At 34.8% G+C, this 20,811-nt stretch overlaps 3 protein-coding genes across 5 annotated transcripts; all 3 read right to left on the bottom strand.

Moving 5' to 3' along the window:
- Positions 1 to 1,723: 1,723 nt before the first annotated feature.
- On the bottom strand, positions 1,724 to 5,723 carry LOC127094894 (uncharacterized). The gene is made up of 8 exons (XM_051033660.1): positions 5,476 to 5,723; positions 5,177 to 5,389; positions 4,903 to 5,094; positions 4,345 to 4,545; positions 4,181 to 4,258; positions 3,832 to 3,964; positions 2,233 to 2,319; positions 1,724 to 2,137 (listed from the first exon to the last, which is right to left on the bottom strand). Exons 1-8 carry the CDS (start codon positions 5,578 to 5,580, stop codon positions 2,061 to 2,063), a joined length of 1,086 nt encoding a protein of 361 aa, XP_050889617.1. The 5' UTR covers positions 5,581 to 5,723; the 3' UTR covers positions 1,724 to 2,060.
- A 7,624-nt stretch (positions 5,724 to 13,347) lies between these two features.
- LOC127094157 (uncharacterized) lies at positions 13,348 to 13,740 on the bottom strand. Its single transcript, XM_051033020.1, has one exon. It carries the CDS (start codon positions 13,738 to 13,740, stop codon positions 13,348 to 13,350), a length of 393 nt encoding a protein of 130 aa, XP_050888977.1.
- Positions 13,741 to 16,329: 2,589 nt separating this feature from the next.
- Positions 16,330 to 20,170, bottom strand: LOC127091732 (uncharacterized). 3 transcript variants are annotated; one of them, XM_051030423.1, is made up of 4 exons: positions 19,813 to 20,170; positions 19,372 to 19,720; positions 18,202 to 18,288; positions 16,330 to 18,050 (listed from the first exon to the last, which is right to left on the bottom strand). In XM_051030423.1, the coding sequence occupies exons 2-4, from the start codon at positions 19,708 to 19,710 to the stop codon at positions 16,761 to 16,763; spliced, it is 1,716 nt and encodes a 571-aa protein (XP_050886380.1). In that variant the 5' UTR covers positions 19,711 to 19,720; positions 19,813 to 20,170; the 3' UTR covers positions 16,330 to 16,760. The 3 variants fall into 3 exon arrangements, with proteins under 3 accessions (XP_050886380.1, XP_050886379.1, XP_050886381.1); XM_051030422.1 differs by having other exon boundaries at positions 19,820 to 20,170; XM_051030424.1 differs by having other exon boundaries at positions 19,372 to 20,170.
- Positions 20,171 to 20,811: the final 641 nt, after the last annotated feature.

The following is a 20,811-nucleotide window of genomic DNA, read 5'->3' as shown; positions in this document are numbered from 1 at the left end:
TCAATGTGGCAAAGAAATGAAATACGCTGTCACCCGCACAAGAAAGAAAGGAGGCTAGGGCGGATAACCGCCTTGTTAGTGGTTAAACCTCTTTAATAGTTGAGGGTATTCTACTGTTGATGATAGTTTGGCACTAGTTTGGGTTTGCCTTTATCCCTTTCCTGGTTAGCATAAATCTCAAGAATCTACCCACTTACACACCAAAAAAGCACTATGAGGGGTTTATGTCTTTCAAGTCTCCGACACGTATTTTCCCCTATGAAGTCTTCACAATCATATCATCGATGTAGACCTCCAATTTTGATCCTATTTGTTTTAAGAATACTGCTTATATTAATCTCTGATAGGTGGCTCTTGTGTTCTTCATTCTGAAAGGCATGACATTGTAGTAATAGTTGTCATGGTGCGACATGAACGCCATTTTAGGCGTGTCTACATGATGCATCTTTATCTGATTATAGCCTGAGTAGGTGTCCATGAAACTCAGGGTTATGTAGTCGGAGGGCCCATTAATTAGACGGTCAACATTGGGTAATAGGTATGGATTCTTAAGGAAGACAACCAAGTTAGTGAAATCAACGCACATCCGACATTTGTTAGACGACTTCTGAACCAAGACCATATTAGCATGTCGGGTCATATACTTAATATCAATTATGAAGTAGGCACTCTCTAATTTTTTGAATTCTTCATCGATAGTCATCCGCTTCTCCTCGTCCATTTTATGCTTTTTCTGAGATGTTGACTTTACGGTGGAATCAATGGAGAGATGATGAAATACCACCCTGACGACTACTTGTGGTATATCGACGGGAGTACGTGCTAATAAGTATGCATTCCTCCTTAACAGGGCGATCAACTTCTCCTCCTCGATTTCAGACAGAGAGTTGCTTCGTTTAGCGGCTTGAAAATATAATAGGCAAATATAGTCCTCTTTTAGATCCTTTGTGGGAGTGTGCCTTTCATTCTCCGCCTCCATTTTGTAACCTAAACTTGTAGCATCCATTTCATGCGCCCCTGATTATGGAATGGTTATTGCGGTCATCCTCTCTCTTGTCATTTCGAGACTGCTATGATGACATTCACGAACGATCTTTTGTTCCCTTTGGACCACTCCAACTCATCCATTGGGTAAGAGATATTTCATGTTTAAATATATAGTGGATAGTATGACCCCTAGTATATTTAGGGCATGCCACCCCACATGTTGTATGGCGATGAGGCGACTACTACGAGGTATTTGACCTTGACTATCTTTGCGCTCTAGTCCAACCCAAACATCACTTTATGTGGCATTTCACATGTACATGTTTGCCAGAGAGACCAACCAGGGACCCTTGGAACATTCAGATATCATCCAGATCGAGTCGAAGTCTCTCAAAAGTGTCTCCTAGAACAGGACATCTGATGAGCTTCCGGAGTCGATCAACTCGCTTTATGTCCCCACGGTGGGCACCAATTATATTTGTTAAATAGGTACAATGATGGTAGTGTTATATATGGAAGTAGGCATGGCAACGGGGCGGGTCGGTGACGGTTTTTACCTCCCCCAAACCCAAACCTGAATCCCCAAACAATCCTCGTTCCCCATCCCAAACGCAAACAGGGATGGAGAATTAAAACTCAAACTCGCCCCAATACAATATATAAAATGTAAACTAGAATGAGCAGTTATCCCTTTCATGTTGGTGTCCAAGTAAAAAACAAAATAGGTCTTTCTGCATGTTAAAAGCATTGCTTTTATATGTAACTTGATAAAATTATGAAACTAAAACTATTATATTATATTATACATGTACCAAAACAGCCCAAGCTAGATTAAAGGAGAAAAGTAAAACAGAAGAAGAAGAAATACATCCAAGCGGAGGTTCCTTCGATTCAAGCACTATCATTGGGACAACTAGGACAGCTTGAAATCCTAACTTATCAAACAATTGAAATTAGTAGGTAACTCTGGTATATAACAAGTCCAGAATGTGGAAGAAATGGGTGCCAATCTTCAAGACTTCCTGATTTTGAAGCTAGTTACTGCAAATCATGTCAGATTGTTGTTGCTTCCTTCATACACTTGGAGGAGCCCACTTTCCATCTTTGAATTTGCTATAAAAGCTGGATTTCTTAGAAACAACATAGAAGACTGCAAATACAACATATATTGTTAGATGAAACTCAAAACAAAATCAATGGAAAAACTAAAAACAGAGCAATCACTTTTAATGAACTACATTTCACCTGGGATCTCAGGAATAATGAACTTAGACTCTTTCAGAACATCATAGAGTGTTCTCCTTTCATTTACTTTGATCCATTTAGGGGAGCCTGATGAACATAGAATACAAGATCATGTCATATACAAAGTTTCACATAAAAGGCCCATAAAAACAAAGGCCAGTCCGTCGCTCCTTCAACTAAAAAATAAAGTAAACAAAAATTTACTCAAAAAAACCAGATCTCAACAACATTTAAGATTTCAAAAGTACTTAATGATATCATTGCTCATTAATGTTAAAGTTAATGTTAAAATGAAACTAGTACAACAAAGATAGATACATGTGTTTACATTCAGTCACTTTCATGTTCTCAAATGACTACCAATGTTAGTATCATGTTGCATTCAGTGTATGCAGAAACGCGAGTTGAGACGTAAACTCGTACGGTTTTACGTTTCCATGACATGCCGGTGTGCTGGATCGTATGCAGCAAACTCGTTATGTTTGCAGAGATGCGGTGCCTTTTTTTGGGTTAAAAAACACTAATTTTTAAAATAGATCTATTTTAAATTTTATTAAATAGAAATTTGGAGAGATCTTATGCTACTATCCTCGAGTTACAATTTTTCTTCAATCCTCTACAGTTTCTGGGTAAACTCGATTTTTAAACACTTTTACATTAGAAGCAGCACCTTTGAAGAGTACCACCAATGAGGAGATCACATCTAAGATTTAGCATGACTCGCATATGACTAACAATATATAAATGGACTTATGAAGAGTAAAGAAACAAGTAAATTATTTGCGTGAGGAAGTGAGAAGACTATGAGAAGTAAGAAACGCATGAGGATGAGTGAGAAAATGATGAGAAGTGAGAAACCCGTGAGGAGTTTTCTCGGTTAGGCAAACTGGGGGAAATAACAGAAAAACTCCTCCAACGTTAACCTTTTTAAGGGTAAATATGGTTGTTTCCCAGTCAAAACAGATAGCAGGTTGTAACCCGCTCCGGGCCAGGAAGTGGTCCGCTCCCGCGACTCACTCCAAGCCAAAAAACGGCCACGATCTCAAACTGAGACGCGGACTGCTACGCCATAGCGGCTGGTCTCCGCGCCGCGCCGTTATCGATAACTTTGTTTAACATATGACAATATACATTCTGTTAACATGGATGTATACACTATTTTAAATCAGTCTTGAATACACTATTTATGGTTGGTTCAAGAGTCCTCCTTTGTTTAAACTTAGGATGTGCTAGTGGAATATAATAAAATAAATTTGGATTAAGTGTGAAATTTTATTAATTAGCATGATCTACATGATAAGAATAGTTAATTTAAACCTAGAAAGAAACACCATTCAATATAAATAACTTTATAGATGAAACTAATCAATATGATTTGAGATATCATTCAAGAATTATCTGTATCAATCCAAGAATAATTTCTGCCCAAGTTATATGTTTTGCTTTAAGGATCTAAATTTTGACAAAACAAAATAAGTTTCTTTTTTGCTTTGAAAAAAGAAGACAAGTTTATTAAGAGCATAAAGGAAGCATGATCCCATCTCAATACGATGAAGATGTTTTTAAAATGTCAGGGAAATGGAGTCACAAGTAACATACCCGTGTTTTGCTTTAGATCCTCAACTGCGTCTTTCTCTTCATCACCATTACCTTCCCCATTAGAAGCTGCTGCAGTTCCCTCTAATAGATAACGAAGGAGTTTTTCCTTAGATAGACGAGGTCCAGAACCAGCCTGATAAAACAATGAATAAGGTGTGAGGGAGGAAATCGCTTTTGAAGTATAAGTTTTCCAATATTTGACACAATATGCCAATATGAACAATGTCGCTATTTTTTTTTCTTTGTAAATATCACCTTATCAATCCAAGTTAGTAAAACATTGTATTGAAAGTAACACCTTATCAAACTAGTAACTACAATATGACATCAATGGAAGCGGAAAGCTTACGTCATAGTATAACTCAATAAATTCACGCTTGTAATTATTTTCAACATCCCACGAAAGCGGCTGATCTTCTGCAAAAACGTTCGATAGCTAAGGGTGTAACATGATTATATACATAAAGCTAGTTTAAAGATAATGTGAATACAACATTTCATATAAAAGGATATCATATCAAGGTGATCAGAAAACATGTCAGTCTCGCAGAAATCCTCAATGAAGTCACTGGACATAACCTCTGCATACAGAAGAAGAACAGGCCAATGAAGGATGTTACTTTTGTCTAACACAGGTTTCTTTAACCCGGTAAGTTCTCGATACATTGCCTTTCCAATTTTCAAGCCTCTACTTTCCATTGCAGAAACAAGTTCCTGCACATTTTTTGTTCAAACAAGTACATAAACCTTCCTCCACATTATTTAAAATTACATAAGAAAACCAGTGTTGTTAATATCGGCTAATGTAGCACCAGCATTTTTTATGGAAGGTGTCGGTATCTGAAACAGACACATGTGATTACTTAGCAGTTAGTTTCATAGGCAGCTGTAGCAGAATAACGTAGCGGAATTTAAACAAACCGCTATTGTTCCAAATATATTATTGAATACAAAAAATTGTCAAATAGAGAGTGTAGAGATGCTATAGCACTCTTGCATGCAACAGAATTTGAACAAACTGTTAGTTTTCACAACCGACAACACTAAAGAAAACAGATAAAAGCTTTATACCTTTGCATCTGCAACAGCCTTAGAAACTTCAGCTTCATGCTTTTCATTCTCCAATATCTTAATACCAATCTGATTGTCAAGCTTCTTCAATTCCTCATTATTGGGGTCCAAATGAAGGCCCATTTGACAATAGTCTTGTGCTTCATCCAACAAATTCAACGAAAGAGAAGCTTTGGCAGCTCTATAAATTGCCTAATCACAATTGAAAATACCATTAAAGCATCAAACCAAAGAATCACAACAAACAAACCCATAGTGTAAGTACAGTACACACCTTTATATTTGATGGCAACAACTTGAGTGCATCATTAGCATCATTAAGTGCTCGTCTGAAATTCCCAAGAAGCAAATTCACAAGGGCTCTATTTGAAAAAAGAATAGAGGTCTCAGAATCACTCAAGGCTTTCTGATTGATTGCCCTTGTGTAGCAATCAATAGCATCAGAGTAATGCTTCTTCCCCATCTTCACATATTGGTTACCCTTTTCCTGAAAAAGATAATTGAGAGTGAAATTAAAAGCAACAGAGGCAAAAGAATGTTTATTTAATACTATTTCGAAAACAAAGATTATACCTTGAGTTCAAAGGCTGAAGACTCTTTGATTGCAGCAATGGCTTCAAGGTCTGCTTTCTCGGTTTCAGTCAAGGGCTCCGAACCCTTTTCCATCCATAGCGCCATCGTTACCTTTCTTTTGGGATTTTTTTGCTTGCTCTGAGATAAAAAGCTTTAACGCAGTTTGTTTTTGAAGTAGTAGCTTTTACGCAGTTTAAGTTGCGTTGTTGACTTGGAACGGGAAAAAAACACTACCTATGTAGTACGATGAAGTATGCTTTGATATACATTAGGTTTGTTTTGTTTTTGCTTTTTTGTGTTTTTTTTTATTGTAATTTTGATTCTCTATTTTATAAGTTTTTGAATTTTGCTTTTTTTTTAATTTTAAAATTTCTAATATTTAGTAATTACAAAAAAAAAATTATAATTTTAGTCTTCAGCTTTTATTAATTTTAGGATTTTGATTTTCGTATTTTTAAATATGTAAGTTTTGTTCTTTTATTTTATAAATTTCTACAATTAAACTTTATATTATTAATTAGTAATGTGACATATTTAAATATGATCGGAGATTTATTAATTTAATAAATTAGTGTCATACTATATTATATTTAATATAAATAATAATTTGACAAAAATAAATAAAATTAAAATTGTTTAAGAAATTGGAAAATGTATAGATATAAATATTATAAAATTCCTAGTAAAAAATAAGTAAATGCAATAAAGTTTATTAAAATGATGAAAAAAATAATAAATTTATTTTAAAAAAAACAAAAATACAAATAAAAAAGTAAGTAAAAACCAGAATAATAAATAACTTGATAAATTAGTGTAAATTATTAACTTGAAAAATCAATGAAATACCATTATTGATGGTACCTAATTTTTTTTATCTAAATAACTCAAATTTTCAATTTTATTTTTAAAATAACTTAGGTTTCGAAAAAAAATTAATCTACTCCATTTTCAAATTTTAAAAAATAATTAGAACGCAAAGTCAGCATCAGATGAATTGGCTCCTCCACTGTAAAATTGAAGGATGATGTCAATTGAATCGGTGATTCTATCTAGTCTAGGCAATCTAATTGATGATAGTGTGCTAAGTTTTAAATGGTATCGTCAGTTGAATTGGCACATGTGTGCATTACTAAACTGTGGCGTCAACTCAACGGGTATCATGGTATAATTTTTTTTTTATAAAAATATAAATAATAAACATTAATATTTAATTTAAAATACTTTTACAGACATTAACGATGGCGACCAGGTTGGTCATACCGGCCACCGTCCCTAACTACCCTAACTCGTTGCAGCCGTTAATGCATCCCAAGTGTTTGAGGATTTGAGGTCTCAAGAACATCACTGAAATCTCTAAGAAGTTCTTTCATTTCTAAGAAGTCTTGTGTATGAAGTGGCACGCTGTCGTAAATGAGTTCGCGACTCATGCCAAAGTAGTTGGGATGTATTAATGGGGTTATTGTTGCGCAAACTGGACGATTGAAGGAATACATTGGTGTGAATGATTCCATTGGAGAAATGTTAAAATGGTTGTTATGGTGTTTGATAGTCATATGGTTGTTGTAATGCTTAGGTGTTTTGGTTATGGTAGGTGTAACACCATATTTCCCCTGTGAATAAATATACATTAAAATCAGATTATTCACATAATTAAATAGGATGTCACACATTCTCTGTTCAAAACATACAAGCCCTGTATTTAACAAATAAAAACAATAATCAACACCTTCATTTACGGGTGTCATCGCATGTTCGTCGTCACTTAGGATATCATTGCAGCAGAAATTCTCATAATAAAGCATGTATTAAATAAATCATTTAAACTTCAAATACACTTTATGACATAGTCAAAATCATAAGTGAAATTTTCTCAAACATCGAAATATCAAACATGAGAGTATACATTAACTCTCTAAAGAAAAGATTAGACAAAGCTTGCAAAACATTCCTAGTGTTACATATTAGAGCACGTAAACTAAAACGCAGAAAGAAAAATGAAGAAACAACCTCATTTCTTCCTCCAGCTCTAAAGCAGTTGTTCAGTTCCTTACTTATTTGTACCCCGAAGAAGAGCAGAAACCACAATAACAACAAAGGGGTAAGAAATCATAATCAATAATAGAAAACATTATATTGCACGTATCTACACAACATATTCTACACAATACCATTTACAGTACATCACAATACATTCTCATACTCAAACTCATTGATTATTCACAACTCAACAAAATGCATATAATTCATTATGCAATGCAACTCGACTATGCAACTTTATGCATATGCATGTGGTGCCAACTCACATTTGGTTCTTCATACGATTAGGGTTCCAATCTCTACGAGACCCCTCTCTGAGATTAGGGCAAGCCACTAGTCCCTTTTTTGAACTGGTAGACATGCCTCTTGACACAACACTTATGATGCATGATCATATCATCAAATCAATATGTTAAGACTCATTTCTGATCCCAACATAAATGCATTGACAACTCAAGTAATCCCCTCTTTGATCCTAATTCTACCAATTAACATTCCACTTCAATCACCAACTCATCAAATCACATCTTTAAAATCTTCCCTATTACAACAATGGTGGAAAACATACATACATACAGAGTACAAAATTTCAAACATCAAATCATACGGAATTCATATCAATATAATCAGGAAAATATCACTCAACGCACACATAAATGATCACAAGTCATCCTCCTTATTGGAGGTTAAAGACTCATTTACCATACCCCTCATTCATAAGCACTTATTGAAGGTTATTCTCCTCCTCCCCCTTACCTTCAATTTCTCCAGCAAAATTCTTTAAAGCTCTTTCAATTGATGATCTTCCTATGCCCTAACCCTGGCCTCTTCCTCTTTCCATCAATTTCTGATTTTTACGTATGAAACCTCTCACAACTCCTTACTAATCTTTTATTAGTAACCTAATCCCTCAATTAGAGACTTCCAACATTACCCTCACGTATTCTCCTATTCACCAAATCGTCCTTATCATCTCTAATTTTACTTTAATAAAAATACTACTAATACTCCTTATTTTTCTATTATTCTATTTCTTATTTTAATTAATTCAATTAAAATACTATTATTTAATTATTAAAAACGAACTCCAATAATTCTAGCTCGCCTCTATCAATCTCTAATCACTCTCTACACTTCCACCTCAAGGTCACACACCCCTGACACTCATATTAAATCAATTATCACACATAATAATTAACTTAAATCATAATAATTCAAATAATTCGATAAACCCTTATTGAAGATTATTCTCCCCCTCCCCCTTACCTTCAATTTCTCCAGCAAAATTCTTTAAAGCTCTTTCAATTGATGATTTTCCTATGCCCTAGCCTTTGCCTCTTCCTCTTTCCATCAATTTCTTATTTTTACGTATGAAACCTCTCACAACTCCTTACTAATCTTTTATTAGTAACCTAATCCCTCAATTAGAGACTTCCAACATTACCCTCACGTATTCCCCTATTCACCAAACCGCCCTTATCATCTCTAATTTTATTTTAATAAAAATACTACTAATACTCCTTATTTTTCTATTATTCTATTTCTAATTTTAATTAATTCAATTAAAATACTATTATTTAATTATTAAAAACGGACTCCAATAATTCTAGCTCACCTCTATCAATCTCTAATCACTCTCTACACTTCCACCTCAAGGTCACACACCCCTGACACTCATATTAAATCAATTATCACACATAATAATTAACTTAAATCATAATAATTCAAATAATTCGATAAATCAAGAATTGGAGTGTTATAATAGGAGGAATGGTTGGTGTTATATGTTCCTTGGGTGTTTTGGATATGGTAGGATTATGTGTTGGGGCATATGAATTCTGGATGTCTTGATAATAATCATCTTGTTGGCGATGGTATGAGGGACGCTTTTGGTATTGTGGTTGGGTGTCTGGTATATTTTGGTTGTGGCTTTGTGTGTTTGTGGGTCGGTAATTTTTGTTGAGAAGGGGGTTCTGAGTAACTGGTCTGTTCACTTTGTGGGGGATTATACGTTGAAACTTTTTGTGTGTAAGTGGTTTGGCGTGGGTCATATGGATACCTATCTTTGGAGACAAACCGAGTTGCAAAAAATATGTATCAAGTCAAATAATTACTAGTTGATTTAAATTTGGTTGGCATCACATCATCACGTAAGACATGGTCACGACGGTGCCTTCATTTACAACACTCGGTTAGTGAAGTCCTTCCAGTTATCAAAGTTCCATTGCTCATTAATTTTTCGTCGGTGCCATTGTTTGAGGCACGTCGAGGGATCTGGGATATTTTGAAGCATTTTAGACTACAATTTCACACAGTCACTATGGTGCATCTCTACAGTGGTGAACTTGATGATTGGCGTGCATGCAATCTAAATGACTACATCTTCTTCTCTGAATTCATGTTGATGTTGTGGATTTTTGTCTAATATGCTCTCTTATTCTTTCTTGTTCTTGATCTTGTGCTATGAAGTATACTTTTAGTTCTTAAAGATTTGCAAAGCGTGATCTCTAGTTGTAAGTGATCGGTCACCATTTCCATTGAATTCCCACCGTTAATCCGACATATTTTCATCACTTTAGTAAGATTTATGTTTGTTTATAGTTGCTTCAGAGTCATTTATCATGTTTTGTTGGTTTGGTATCGCATTGCATTTGATTACAAGTTTATGTCAAAAAGATCTCGTTTACGCTTCGTTTGGTAGTGTTATTGTTACAGGTCATTGCACAGGTTTAAAAGCATTAATAGTGAAGTTATGGGTACTCAGAAAGGCAAAAATATGAAGAGACAGCAGGTCAACACGGGCACCCGTGTGCTACAACACTGCCCGTGTTGTTGGTCAGGCAAAGCAAAATGGGAGAAGAAAAACAGAGATCAACACGGGTACCCGTGTGGTGACACACGACCGTGTTGTTTAAAACAGTGCATTAATACGGGCACCCGTGTGGAGGAACACGGCTCGTGTTGTTGCCTCTGTAGCTTGATTTGAAGATGCCCATTTTGGAGAGCACACACGGGCACCCGTGTGTACACACACGGCCCGTGTTGTTGGGCGCGGCTTGGAAACCTAAACTTTTGCTTTGTGAACCTATTCTACTCATTAAGGGTAGTTTGGACCTTTTGCTTAGAGGAGATTCATCTGAAGCTATTAGAAGGCTTGGAAGAGAAAGGAGAAAACACTTTTTGACGTACGAACGAAAACACGGCATTGAGAAGATAGCTACTACGGAGGATTTGAAGACGGCGAGATTCAAGGGTTCCGACCATTGAAGATCCAAATCTCCTAGTTCTTTGTAATGTCTAATTTTCATACTATGATTTCGTTTCCTACTATGAGAGGCTAAACCCCCTATGTTAGGGGGGTGGTCCTGATTTGATCGTATGTTATGAATTTGAACAAATGATTTCCTTATTACTATGTTACTTATTTCAATTCAATTATGTGATGTTATTATGCATTTGTATCGGACAAATACAAATTGATCTATGACTATCAATAACAGGATTGTGATTGTTAGAGTTTTCACACAATTAGGTTTATGATTGCATCATCTAAGACTAGTAACTTTTGTAAACCACCGCAAACCTTGATATTGTTTATGATTAAAACCAATGATTAATTGAATGGACATTTGAGTAAGAATTGGTAGTTTAATAGTTTCTTCCTTACGGACTTAAGGAAGAACATTTTGAGGTTAGGTAATTGAATGTGTCATATGTATTAAGGAAACCTTGACTGAATTCATAACTGGTTAAATCAACCACTTCCCCTAGCATGCTTTAACTTAATCAATTACATTTTTACTGTCTTTTGTGTTTATTGCTGAAATTCCTAAAACAACCAAACCATTATAATTTTGTTCTGATAGAATCAAAGTTAAATAAGTATTTCCTACGCAATCCCTGAGATCGATACTTGGAAATAAAACTCCTTATTACTACATCGGTAAAAATAGTACACTTGCTATTTTTCCGATCAGTAAGTCAGCATATAATTTTGTTGTTGGTTATTGAAATTCTAGAAGGTGAGATTATACCTTGGTGGTGCATTATACAAGGTAGGTTACATTTCTGATGTCCACCTTGTCACGACAGTCATGTAAGCCTTCATTTGTTGCTCAAAATCTGATGTTTGTTACGGTTGCTGCATTTCAGGTGTGTAGAATTGAGTATTTGCTTCTTCTAGTGCTAACTGGTGACTTTCTTGTTGTATTTGCTCCTGGACTTCTACATGTATATGTTCATATAATGGATTTGAGAGAATCCTTTTCATTTAAATTTTGTTGATTGGTTCCATAGGGCTAATCATCTTGTCATCTAGGTGGCTAGAGACTCCAGATAATCTTTACAACTCATTAATAATGCAAAAGTGGCCAAAAACTCTTTGTTGTGCACCAACCATACTCTTAATATTGTTAGAATCTAATAATCATAATGTATATGTTCATTATTCAAAATAGACAATAACCCTAAACACCACTTCACTATAAATTCATTTTGATTAGATGCAACTTCTAGAGTTTGCACAAAGAAAGATGATCAAGACTTAGGAATGGGAAGAAAGTTAGAGGTGTTAAGCCTCACTGTGAGATCATGCGTAGTTACCCATTCGGCTTCTGATAGACACATTTATCTAACAAAAGTTGTCACATTTGCTCATCTAGTTGAGGATTATTCTTCCTCTTATGTCACAATTTTCATTTTTCAAGCATTTGCAAGCCAAGCAGAGAATTTATAGCTTTAGCACTAAAGTCGACATACTTACCTCGCACGTAGGATTTGTATTTGTTTATGTCAAGATGAGCAGCATTAGCATAAAATTATAATCCAATAGATTTATTAGTATGTTGGATTAAGTTGTTGAGTCTTACCAATTTTCTTTGTTGAAGCAGCATATACACAAACTCTTCATATCCATCTAAATTTTCACAATCAAATGCGTTTCCCCTCACTATACGGTAGTTTAACAACTTCAAATATTTCTTTGCATTCTTTTCAGATAGAAACTTGTAATTTGGCAAAGTTGGTGCCTCTTGTGCGAGTTGTGCAGTTGATGTTGATGCTCTTGATGCTCGTTTTCTTTTTGGTTCCATAATAACTGTAATTAGCAACACTAAAAATATTCAAGAGACTAAGATGAAATTAGGATTAGAAAAATAAACTATGGTAGAAAAGAGAAAAGAATAATTGGTGTGTGTGAAAATGATGTTAGAAACTAAATATATAGTCACAATAACGCATGTAGCGTGACTGCAATGTGATTGGGCTTTTCCCAATGGCCCGATCCAATTGACACCTAGAACAAACGTTCCCAATGGCTATATCGCGACCGCGTTCTAATGCATCGCGACCGTGATGGGATCCCATTGCGACCACGTTAGGGCACATCATTCCACATAGCTTCTTCTTTTCTTTTTCATTTATTTATATTTTATCCTTCTTTTTTATTTCTTTGTTCCATCTTTTTTCAAATCTCACCACCTAATAATATTCTCCAAATGAGAAAACACTATTAATAAAAACAATATGAAAAATTGCAATAAAATAAAAACTTATTGATGGGTTTCCTCCCATTAAGCGTTTCTTTACCGTCATTAGATTGACGATTGCATCCTAAGGCGTAGCAGGTGCAAGAGATACTCTTGCGCCGGTTAACTTTTCTCCCTTTACTCCTTTAATCACCTGAGTTTCATCAACCCTATGACAAATTTCTTTGTCTTCGATATGTTATGTTCATTCACACACGTCAAAAACTACTTCTTAATTGCTGAACTTTAAGGTCAATTCACATGTTTCCACATTAATAACTACTTTTTCAGTTGCCAGGAAAGGTCTTACTTAAATTAACGAAGCATCAGCATCTTCATTAATATCCACTATCATAAAATCTGCCGGAAATACCAATCTTTCCACATTAATCGACACGTCTTTTATGACCCCATATAGATGAGTGATAGAGAGACCGACTAATGTAAGCGTCATATTTTTGGGTTTCAGATCTCCCAAATTCAATTTCTTCACTAGTTTCAGAGGCATTAAGTTAATGTTAGCACCCAAATCATAAAGTGCATGCAAAATTACTTCTTCACCTATGGTACTAGGAATGGTAAACCTTCTTGGATCCTTCAACTTTGGTTGAAGTTTTCTTTGGAATAAAGCACTACACTCCTCTGTCAAAGCAACAATTTCACTTATATCTGCTTTCTTCTTTCTTGACATAAACTCTTTCATGAATTTAACATATTTAAGCATCAATTCTAATATTTCATGAAACAAGATACTTACTTAGAGTTTGGCAAGCATCTTTTTGAACCTCTTTAAAAGTCCTTCTTCTTCTTCTTCTTCTTATTCTTTTTCTTCTGCTGTTGCTTTCAGTTTCTTCCATACAATTAAGTAAGGTGGCTTTACATTATAGGGTAGTTTAGGACTAGGGTTGTGGAGAATTTTTTTCTTGGTTCTCCTAAAATGTGAATTTATATCTACCATTTTATCAAGTGTATCCCCCCATCACATAGTATTCACTCATTTTTTCACTCACCTCTTTTTCCTTTTCAACTTTTATCTCTTCTTCCACATCACAAGTCTAATCTACTTCCTTAATCTCGTTTGTGATTGCTTCTTTTCTCAAGAGACTAGGTCTACGCTCATAAATTTCTACTTCCTTTTCCAACTCAATGGCCTTACAAGTTTCATTCTTTGGGTTGTCAATAATGTTACCCATAAATCCTCCATTAGAGCTTGGTATTGATCCTACCTGTCGAGACAACTGTCCAATCTGCATCTCTAAACTTTTTATTGATGCTTCATGATTCTTGCTTATTGTTTCTTGTTGCTTGTTTACCTGATCAAAACCACTTTGTATTATTTCCATAAATTTGTACAGGGCTTCTTCAAGTGGTAATTTCTTTGTCTATAATGGAACCTGCAGTGCTTATTGAGTACCTTGATTAGCATTCAAGGTTTGATTATTGTTCCATTTAAATTTGGGATGATCTTTTCAACCTAGATTGTAGGTCTTGGAGTATGAATTATTTTTTTGATATTTGCATATTACGCTTCTTCACTTGACCTTTCTAGAACACACAACCCATTTGCACGACCTTCTATGCAGAAATCACATTTCAAAGTTTTAACCTAGCTTATATTGACTTGATTAAGGTTGCTTTCTGCCAATCTTTTATTTAGGAGTTCGATATGAGCTAGTAATGCAATATGAGTGTCTAGAGTTAACACACCCTTCAGTGTCATTGTCATTTCAACCTTGACTCCTCTTTCACTATTTGAGCGGTATTCGTTCAAGCAACATTCTCAACTAACTATTTTACCTCTCCTTCGGTCAAGGTTTGAATGTACCTCCAACTGAAGCATCCAATAATATTTGTGTCTGACTTCTGAACCCTTTGATGAAATTTTGCATTTGTTCCATGTTGCTCATGTTATGATGCAAACACCTTCGTAATAGCAGTTTAAACCTCTCTCATGAATCATACAAGGACTCGGTCTCGGTCTCTTGTTGCTTAAAGTTTGTGATTTCGGCTCTTCTTTCGAAAAATTAGGCAGTTGTGAAGAACCTCTCTAGAAATTTGTCTTCTAACTCCTTCCAAGTACCAATCGTGTTGTTGGGAAGACAAAACAATCGGTCTTTAACTCTCCCAATCAACAAAAAGTTAAACAACCTCAACTTTAACTGGTCGTCAGTCACACAAGTTGGTCTGCACATTGAGGTTGTTTCATAGAAGCGATCTAGATGCTCACACAGATCACAATCATGTTTCTATCAAACAAGTTGTCCCTTAAACCTGAAAGCGCATAACTTTTAATGTCAAAATTAGCAGGGTTAATGGGTACGAAACCCATACAAAATTCCCCTGCATCGTATCTTTTGCAGTAATCCCCTGTGGTTTGAGCTGCTTTAGCCGCCATGGTTATTTCTTCTTCTTCACTTTCGTTATCAGAAGAAACATGTGAATCTTTCTCTACTAAAGCTTGTTGCACAAAAAGTGCTTCTCGCGCTGCTTTCCGGATTGCTCGTGTGGTCTTTTCAATCTTCGAATCAAAGATATTAACTTTAATCCTGAAAAGTCTATTATTAAATTTGTCGCTAATTAGACGAAAGATATTTTGAATAGTTAAGAAATCAATACCAATATTTTAAAATTAATGCAAATTAACGCACTAGACAAAAAATATTAAATCAAAATTAATTGTTATTAATATTTATATTTATATTTAATTTATATGCATTATTGTCTGAAAATATTTTTACATTAGCAATTAATTTGTCAAATAGTTCAAAATAATTAACTTTAATTGTAACTACTAAAATCATACATATAGTGACTGTGATTTGCTACCTATCAAAATTAATTCTTTTTTATTTAGATTAAATATATTTTATCATTTTAATAAGTACTATGATTTATTTTAAGCTTAATTAATTTGTACATGGAACATAGTATGAAATAGCAAATGATCTTAGACATGGATAAAATGACTGAACAATGTTTAATCTATCTTAGCGATAACTTGATTTTTAGTAACTAGTAATTTTTAGTTTTTACATCTTTATCTTCTTCGTTATCATTTTCTTTTATATCTTGATATAGTTATTTCAAATCAAATAAAAAATTTAGAAATTAAAAATTAAAAATTCAAACCAAAAACAGATAAATAAAACAAGAATCTAAACCCATAAAAAATTTCATCGTAAATTGTTACACTGCAGTTATATATGCCAATTTTCTCAGTAAATCAAATCGGTAAGAAATTCCATTTAAATGAGATACATCTTACCCTTTACTGACATTATTACACATAAAATTTAGATAAATGGAAACCTTTGCTGCATAAATAAAAATGAAAAGTACATGTGAGATAGAACACACACTTTTCGATTGTGTAGTTTTACACTGCTTTCTTATATCCTTCACATCCATTATCCCCGGGAGGCAAAGACCTCGCCACATCTAACTACTAAACAAGGCAAACTAAATTAGGCTATGCTAGCACTAGCAGCAACTATGTATCTAACTTAGCATTATATTAATTAACTATGGGAACTAGTTAACATATAACATAAATCACCTCTTAGCATGAGTTGATGAACCTAAAAATTGAAACTTGCCACGCAATAGGACTCGGTCAGAAGACTGACATTAAAAATTAAGTGATCACTGTATCGGATCATCCCACTACAGGCAAATCTGAGTACTTCCATTGAAGACCAAGTTTGCTTTCTACCTTAAACTCTTTCACCACCATGTAGAAAGCATGGCCGAATCATCATCAAATGGAGTACGATCTGGAGATGGTATATTCAGTTCAAATGGCAAATCATTATCTGTTGCCATTGGACCAGTTTCTTGACCTGAAAGCCAGTTTTCAAAATCAACAATCAAATTAGGAGTACGAGAACTTGCGTTTACCGGTTCAACGGTTGAAATAAACTGGGTACTGAACTTCTCCACATTAGGCGGTTGGTTTGTAGATCCTGAGGTTTGTCGAGGAGAACATTCAAATAGAGGTTCAGTCTCATCCCAACTTGAGCCTACAGCAGAAACTCTCTCGGCAGTTATAGCTGGATTTTGTTCTTGTGGCTTTGGTTGGCAAGTATCTTGACTTGGAACTCCACTTTGTGTAGCATCATTGCCCTGATTACAAGTTTGATGGAAATTGTGGCTGTCGTTTGATTGGGATGATAATGATTGGCCATATAGGGGGTCATGAGTCCTGTTATGTGGATTGACACGACTAAGACTGCCCGGTCCTGAGCTTGAGTGTGAGAAGATTGATAAATTCATGGGATTTGAGAATCCTGTAGTTACATGAATATCGACAGGTTGTTGTACTCCATTAACATGAATGTTAAAGGCAGACGAACCATGAGAAGGATGATTAGCTGCCAATATGCCCCCCATACTTCCTACACCTCCCTTGGACATCATAGGAGAACGGAGAAATTGTGGTCCTATACTGCTTGCACCCCTTCCTTGCTCCCTTTGGATGACATGATTGCGCACACCCAGCAGTTGCTTTGGAACATACTGAGGCCGGTTTCTGTCTCTTGGCAAATTAGATCTTGATCCAAGATATCTAGCACGGTTTGCACCATTTGGGACTGTTCCGTTGATGGCTTTGGATACAGGGGGGTAAATTGGTCTAGAGATCTGATTCTGCCTACCAGAATTAAGTGAGAAGTGGGCATATGTTGCTTTTGGGCGAGAGACCTGATTTTGAGGTATGCAGTTGAGTGAGGGAGTGTGCATTGCAGATGATCTGTCTGCTTGATTCCGTAACACAGAAATTGGAGACAAGTGAGTAGTATCATAAGGTAGATTTTCGTTACTTTGAGAATGTACCACACCAAGTGAAGTACCATACTTAGTTGAAGCTGGTAAAGGGGAACTCAGGGTCCGCTTCAAATCTTTCCTCTGAATTTTCCACACCTCAGTTTTATCATTTGCATGACAATGATCTGAACTCGAAATGCCAGCTCCCCACTTTAGACATGGTGCTAAGGTATCGCAGACATAACAGTGGCACTGCATATCATCAACAACAAAAATTAAAGAGGGACAGAAAGGTTAATGTTCAGAGTATCAAATAACACATAATTAACAGTAATAATTAAAAAAGCTAAAGCAAATCTGAATTTAAACATAGTCCAAAGTGTGATATTTAATTGGTTTTTACCAGGTCACAATGTCTCTCATGAGGGGTGGAAGAGAAGGGAAATTTAGCACAAAGATGTCGAGCATGAGGATAGTCTCTACATGCAACCTGCAAGTCAAAATAAAATAAGTCGATATCTAAAATACAACGGCTGCATCTTCTTGCAGTAAGCAAAGATAAACGTTAAAAAGTAAATTTGGGAAAATAAATAAACAACTACAAAACCAGAAATAAAATAGCAAGCTGCACTAGAAACAAATGCCACGACTAAATAATAAGTCCTAGTTTGAACATAGAACCTGCATTCCCAATTATACTTCTTAAAATATATGAGAATCATCTAAAACTATAATTTCCATATAATATGGATACATAGCTAGTGACATTTGACGTTACCTTAGGGTCTCCAGTTTCAATTTTAGAAGAGAAGTTTATTTATAAAGCATTTTTGCATACGCGGTAGTCAAGACGCATGTCAAAGGATCAAAGTCTTCTTCGACCTTTTTGTACATTTTCTTCAGCATATGTTAACTTTTCTCGTGTGGTGAGTAAACGCACACAGCACACCCTGCAAGAATTAGCCATGAGGCTTACCTTGGCAATGGTGTACTCATGTACCTTCTTTAGAAAAATTGACACTTTAATAGTACTCCCTCAGTTTCAAAAGAACAATCAAAAGCACATACACGATAGTTTAGAGATACAATCCAAGATGTTTAAATACTCAAACAAGCACGTGAAATTCCCTTGTCATTTCAAGAACAAAGACAATCACACTGAAATCAAGTATCACTACAAAACTATATTGTCAGTGTTGACAATCACAGATTGTAGAAACTGGCGGTTTGTTCAAATACCGCTATGCTACAGTACTATAATGCTTTTATTTGACAACTCTTTGTAGTAGATAACAATAACGATTTGTTCAAATTCCACTATTCTATTGAGGCACAATGCCGCTATCTGAGAACACTGTCTTTGTACACCCCAACCATGCTTAGTTGAACACATGCAATTGTGATTCCTATTAATAACACAAGTTGGGTTCACATTAAGCCTACTCAAAGCAATAACATGACTTTATTATTTATCTTTCCGAAAACAACAAAAAGATTTAGACTTTATAATAGTAATATACAAGTATACAATATTACCATTTAGTTATAGTAGTAAATAAACTCAAGGACATACCTGACCCTTCTCTCCAACTACAACCAACTCATCTGACCCAGTTGCATCCTCATCATCAACAGAAGTGACACCATTTTCAGGGTCACCTTCCAGAACCAAACAATCATCATCATCATCATCATCACCATCATCAACAACTTTCACAGGCAAAGTTGAAGACTTTGACTTCAACTCAGGTGGTTTGTTCTCATGAAGGAAGACAACATCAGAATCACCATCAGAATCAGATTCATTTCCAGAATTGAAGAGCAACTCTTCAATCCATCCCAAATCAGTATTTTTGGACCCTTCTTTCAAATCCTCTTCCTCATCAGAGCTTATATCAACCACCACAGGCATGCCTTCAACACTACATCAAAAATAATTAACTCAAATAACAGAAGCAAAAACAATTAGGTTTCCTTGAAAAAAAACTCAAAAAGCAGAAAATTTTAGAGCAACCTCGTACATAGGTTATGCAAATTATGACATAAAAACAGCGAAATGTGAAATTTGGATCAAATTGGCACTGAAATATATAAGATGATGGCGCCCTAGAGAGAAATTGAAGAACCGGTTCACGTTTGAAACAAGCTTTACCCTTCTAATTATGGAGAAAAATAAATGGAAAATTGTTAATAGTTTGGGTTGAGAGAAACAAAAGGGGTTGAAGAAGGGACTGGTGACTTGATTAGGGTTCTGAAACTTTGGATTTTCAGACCGAATTGCTTCAATTGAGGGAAGAAATTGCAACGGCGTGAGAATTGGGACGAAAGGGTTCTGTGTATGCAGTGCAAAAATAAGAGTAATGTAATCATTTTCCTATTTCCTAATGTTATTATATAATATATTTTATTTAAAGAAAAAATAAATGTTTTTTTATATATTCATCCATCAAATCACTTTATCATACATTTTTTCAGATTAATTTTAAAAATATTTCAATAAATATTAATTTGGTTTGACTTAATTAAAAGCATGTACAAAAAGCTTTCCATTAATGCATGAATATTAATCTCTTAAAGATAAAATTTAAAATTACAAAAAAATAGATAAATTTCAACTAAAATTACTAGTAGATGAATAAAAAAATTAGAATATAAATGTATGAATTTACAATACTAGTGGTTTTTATCTGGACCATCAAATATCAGAGATGGAACAATTCAAAGTCAAAATTGTGTTGTTTTTGTTAAAACAATTTTGACGGTTGATTTAAAATCGGACGTCTGAGATCAATTACAAGTTACAACATCTTGTTTGGTGGTAATGGTGCATCGTGTGGCCTCTTGCAACATTACGTGTATGATAATTTGACTCAATAGCAGTTAGAACAAAATTGAAGAATTCAAAAATAAGTTTAATAATTTATATTATATAATTAAGATTAAAATCTGTATTTTACAAAAGCATCAAATTTTAATCGAACGGTTATACGTGAATGCATCTAAAGAACACATT

The sequence above is a fragment of the Lathyrus oleraceus genome, chromosome 6, assembly GCF_024323335.1.
Source record: "Lathyrus oleraceus cultivar Zhongwan6 chromosome 6, CAAS_Psat_ZW6_1.0, whole genome shotgun sequence".
In the NCBI taxonomy this organism is placed as follows: Eukaryota; Viridiplantae; Streptophyta; class Magnoliopsida; order Fabales; family Fabaceae; genus Lathyrus; species Lathyrus oleraceus.
This window is presented reverse-complemented; position numbering and strand designations above follow the sequence as displayed.

Excerpts from the sequence above, each read along its gene's own strand:
- LOC127094894 (XM_051033660.1), bottom strand. The coding sequence starts at position 5,580 with ATGGCGCTATGGATGGAAAAGGGTTCGGAGCCCTTGACTGAAACCGAG. Across the intron at positions 5,095-5,176 it reads TGTTGCCATCAAATATAAAG|GCAATTTATAGAGCTGCCAA; the intron begins GTGTGTACTGTA and ends AATTGTGATTAG. Across the intron at positions 2,320-3,831 it reads GGATCTAAAGCAAAACACGG|GCTCCCCTAAATGGATCAAA; the intron begins GTATGTTACTTG and ends TATGTTCATCAG.
- LOC127094157 (XM_051033020.1), bottom strand. The coding sequence starts at position 13,740 with ATGAAAGAGTTTATGTCAAGAAAGAAGAAAGCAGATATAAGTGAAATT.
- LOC127091732 (XM_051030424.1), bottom strand. The coding sequence starts at position 19,710 with ATGCCTGTGGTGGTTGATATAAGCTCTGATGAGGAAGAGGATTTGAAA. Across the intron at positions 18,289-19,371 it reads TAGTTGGAGAGAAGGGTCAG|GTTGCATGTAGAGACTATCC; the intron begins GTATGTCCTTGA and ends TTTGACTTGCAG. Across the intron at positions 18,051-18,201 it reads ATGAGAGACATTGTGACCTG|TGCCACTGTTATGTCTGCGA; the intron begins GTAAAAACCAAT and ends GATGATATGCAG.